General features: G+C 38.5%; 1 protein-coding gene across 3 annotated transcripts in view; it reads left to right on the top strand.

Moving 5' to 3' along the window:
* Positions 1 to 171: 171 nt before the first annotated feature.
* Positions 172 to 4398, top strand: part of Pus7l (pseudouridine synthase 7 like) — a 34980-nt gene continuing 30753 nt past the window's right edge. For 2 of the 3 annotated variants that reach the window (XM_047549393.1, XM_047549391.1), the window contains exons 1-2: positions 200 to 608; positions 3290 to 4213. In XM_047549393.1, the coding sequence (XP_047405349.1) occupies positions 3307 to 4213 (907 nt within the window). In that variant the 5' untranslated portion in view covers positions 200 to 608; positions 3290 to 3306. Of the gene's footprint in view, positions 609 to 3289; positions 4214 to 4398 lie in introns of all 3 variants that reach the window. The other variant, XM_047549392.1, reaches the window with a different exon arrangement.

Below are 4398 nucleotides of genomic sequence, written 5' to 3'. Positions count from 1 at the left end.
CTCCGGAGCGGGGCGGTGCCAGCGTTAAGACCACGCCCCCTGATTCCTCTAGTTACCTCTAGGCGGCTCCACGACTGGAGAAACTCCACGTCTTGCGAAGATCCAGTATCTAAAGGTGAGTCTGTCCCTTTAAATATGCCTTCGTCAGAGACTGAAAAATCAAAAGCTTCCGGACATGCGCACAGCGTGCAGAGGAATGCCTTCACCTGGAGGTACACGGGTGCGAGCTTCTGGTGCCACATGGAGGACCTGTACGTGTTCATGACCAGGTCGGGATTGAGAATTCCTACCCTTTGTCCCCAAGACAAGGGCGACGTGGCCGGCGTCTCGCCTTGGGACTGGCGGGGCAGAGGTGGGAGAAGAAAGTCAGTGTCAGCGGATGGAGGATGTTTGGATGTGAAGGCATCGCCGCTCGAGGCCGTAGTTCTGCGGAGGGGTGGCTTCTGTGGGAGTTTCACAGGCCTGGGCGACTGAAGAGGATGAAGGCAGAGGAGCTGGCTTTCTCTGTTTCTAACACTCAACCATGGAAAGGCCAAACTGCGCTCGGACCCCCACTCTTCTCAGCAGACCGCTGCTTGGGAACACTGCCTATTTCTGCTTAACTCCACGTGGGTTCCCTTTCCACCCTCAAGTTTGCTTCCACTCTTTCACTAAAATGCTTGGCTGGAATTCCCTCGTCATTACAGCCCCCTCTCGTTTTTTCTACCTATTTCATCAGCTTAGAAAGTTTTCAAATCTTTTTCCTTCTCGTGGGGAAAGAAAAAATCATTCTTCCAGGGCCAGTTCCTACAGCTGTGGACCCCTTGTTTTCCTTCCCCAACTCTTACTCCATCAGATGCAGCCTACTCAGTTCCCTCAAAGTCATCTTAGACAAATGTCCTTTTGGATTGCGTTTTTTTCCTACTCAAACACCTCCTGTGGTCATCCAGTGAAGGTGCACTCTTTGACAAGCCATTTGATGTCTTTTCATAGTCTGGCCTTAATCTAGCTGTTTTTTCCAAAACTGAATCAAAGTCTGCCCTACCCTCACCCCCAACTGCTCTGCATCTGGGCAATTTTTCTCTAACACATTGCATATTTTTTTTGTACATTACTTATGATGTCTCTGCCATGTGTCTATCTTTTGGATTATTTCAGGGACTTAGATGTCCACTTCTTGCATTGTGCCTCCTGATTATCCTAGGCAAAAGTCACCCCTTTCTTCCTTTTCATTCTTAAATCTCTTATTTTGTATTAGGTGTTTCATTTAGCAATCAGTATTGATCACAGACCTACTGTGCGCTTGATGCTATTCTAAACGTGGGTTAATCAGTGCATAAGGCAGACAATTCTTTTCATATGGAGTTGATATGAGGTTTGGGGACATAGTAAATAATAAAGAGAAACTTTAGCTAGAAATGCTATGGAGAAAATTAAATAGGATTTTGTGAAAGAATAACTTGGATATTCCTATAGATTATCCATCAGGATAAACCTCTCAGAATGTGAATCCTAAATGATCCAGTTATATGATTAAGGACAAATTTAAGCAGCAGGAACAGTTATGAGGGTAGTGAAGAAGGCTGTGTAACTGGCGTATAGTGTGTAATGAGATAAAGGTGCAAAATGAGTTTGGAGAAAAAAAGTAAGATGTCTTTGAAAGCCAGAACAAATAATTTGAACTTTGTTATAAATGGAATAAGAGTGTTTTAAACAGAGTTGCGAAATGATTTACCTTTTAAAACAACATTCTGTTTACTACATCGAGTATAGACTATAGTAGGCTGGATGCATCAACAGGGTGTAGAGGCCTTTACAATGTCTTGAGAATTTGGGGGATGGACATATTTAAAGTAATGGTAATGGAAGGATATTGAGAGTGATCAGGGAGTCATATCCTTACAGTTGGTGTAGATTTTGTTGGTGAGAAAGTCAAAGTTGTAACCATAAGAAGAGATAACAAAATAAAGTGGAGGTGATGATCCATATCTGTGATCAAGAGGTCATGCTGGATATGAATATTGTGAGTCAGTAGTTATCATTGAATAAAGAAGAGTCATCAGGAGAGAGAGGATGGCAGTGGAGGGTAATGCCTGATGGAATGATCTGCAATGGAATTGGAATTTTTGGAGGTAGAGAGAGGGAGAGATGGTAGGGAAAGATCAGTGGCAAACAGTACAATCTCCAGGTCCTCAGCTAGATGAGTATTGAAACAAACAAACAAACAAACAAACAAAAAAACACTTTACTTGAGAGGACTATTGAAGAAGGAACTTGGGGAAATAGCCAGGTTTTAATAAGGGCAAGAAATAGAAGGGACTTGCAGGAAACTAAGGAATTAAGGAAAATACGTAAATCCTTTTACATTTCCTAGGAAATCGGGATATAGAGAATTTGCTGTGATTTCTGCATGGCACAATGGAAAGAACTGAGAAGGGAAGTGGTTTGCTCAATTGGTCCAGTTTAGTACAATATATTGTAGAAATGGGATGAAGGTCCATATGATGATAAATTATCTGAATAGTATGAGTAACACAAACTAAGTAATGAGGCCCCAGGACAATTTATCTTTCCAACAGCTCCATGGGTTATGGGTTATGGTAGCGGTGGATTGTATGCCGACTAAGTGAAGGTGTTCTCAGAGAACTATTCTCTTGTCTACTGCTCCAAGAAAACCCTGTAAGGGTTTCTTTTCTATGATGCCAAGGATATGGTTGCAATTTTCCTCTGAATCAACCTCAGATTTTTATACCTATCTTAATAGCTTTAGGGAAGTCTTAAAGTCCAGGACTAAACCTAAACCTCCCATGAAATATAAACTCAGCAAGGTGGCATTTAGAACTTCCTTAAGCCATCAATTTTGACTTTTATTTATTTATTTATTTATTTATTTTTTTGGTCTTGTCCCCTCTCATGTTTTAACCTCTAATATATAAAACCTAGCCACCACTTCTATGGAATTAGTTGGAAGTTTTAGGCTCCAGAGATGGAATTGGACAAATCAATGTACAACAGTCTTATATACTTGTCTTTTCTTTGTGGACCTACATATAATATTTTTTAGGTAAGCTTGAAATTGATCTTTTTAATTCTGGATAATAGGCAGAAACCTAGAGTAAATAATCAATTTATAAATTACTAGTTATACCAAAAACGAGTAAAGTGCACATGATCTATAGTCATTAATGTCATTTAAGAGGACTCAGGATTGAAAGGAAGACAGAACTATGTAGATCTACAAACCTTTTCCTTTTTTGTTAGCCACAACTTCTTTTTCTGCTAACTAATTGTCTTTTTGTTTCTTTTGTAGACATTATTGCTTAAGAAATGGAAGAGGATACAGATTTTGGAATCAGGTTTAGTTCTTTGTGTTTCATCAATGAACACGTTGGATTTCAGGGTACTATAAAAAGCTCACCAGGTGACTTTATTGTTATTGAGATTGATGAACAAGGACAGTTAGTTGATAAAGCCATTGATGAACCAATTAATGCAATTAGTAAAATACCTGAGGTAAAAGATTTTTCCAAAAAGCCAAAATTAGATTTTCAAAAGTTGTCCTTTGAAGGTGGAAGTTACCAAGAACTTAATACTTTGTCTAAGTGCTCTGATGGTGACCAAAATCATCAGCCCGATTCAGAAAAAGAAGATACCATCAGTGACAGAACTTCCAAGTGTGAAGAAGAAAAAGCTGATGTATTAAGCTTTGTTTTAGATGAAAAAACAAATGAGTTACTGAATCAGTTTGCCTGTGATATAAAAGAGAGGTGGAATTCAGAAACTGAGCTAATTGGGCCATCTCCTGAATTCTCATTAGGCAGGATCCTTGACAAAAACCAAAGGGCTATTTTACACAGTGCTATTAGGCAGAAATTCCCTTTCTTAATAACTATAGGAAAAAACAGTGAAATTATTATAAAACCAAATCTTGAGTATAAAGAACTTTGTCATTTGGTATCCGAAGAAGAAGCACGTGACTTTTTTAAATATTTGGATGCAAAGAAAGAGAATTCCAAATTTACCTTTAAACCTGATATAAACAAGGACCACAGAAAAGCTGTCCATCATTTTGTCAATAAGAAGTTTGGAAACCTTGTGGAAACCAAATCTTTTCCTGAACAGAATTATGGTGCTGGTGATTCAAACATAGTGATAACAGTAAGATTTCGGGAAAAAATAAAGCACAGGAAAAGATCTCTTCTTGAATGCCAGGAAAGAGAAGTTATATATACAGGTAATTGAATCAATCATTTCATGGATAAGCTTACTTAAATTTAAAATTGTATGGAAAATGAATACTTTAAATGAATTGAATAGACTTGGCTAGAGAGATATTGGAAAAAAATATATTGGTCTGTTACTCAAAGGAAGATGAAACCTTCCAAATTATATTAGTTTAAATATTAGCCTTGCTATTGA

Source organism: Sciurus carolinensis, chromosome 4 (genome assembly GCF_902686445.1).
Source record: "Sciurus carolinensis chromosome 4, mSciCar1.2, whole genome shotgun sequence".
Classification (NCBI taxonomy): Eukaryota; Metazoa; Chordata; class Mammalia; order Rodentia; family Sciuridae; genus Sciurus; species Sciurus carolinensis.
This window is presented reverse-complemented; position numbering and strand designations above follow the sequence as displayed.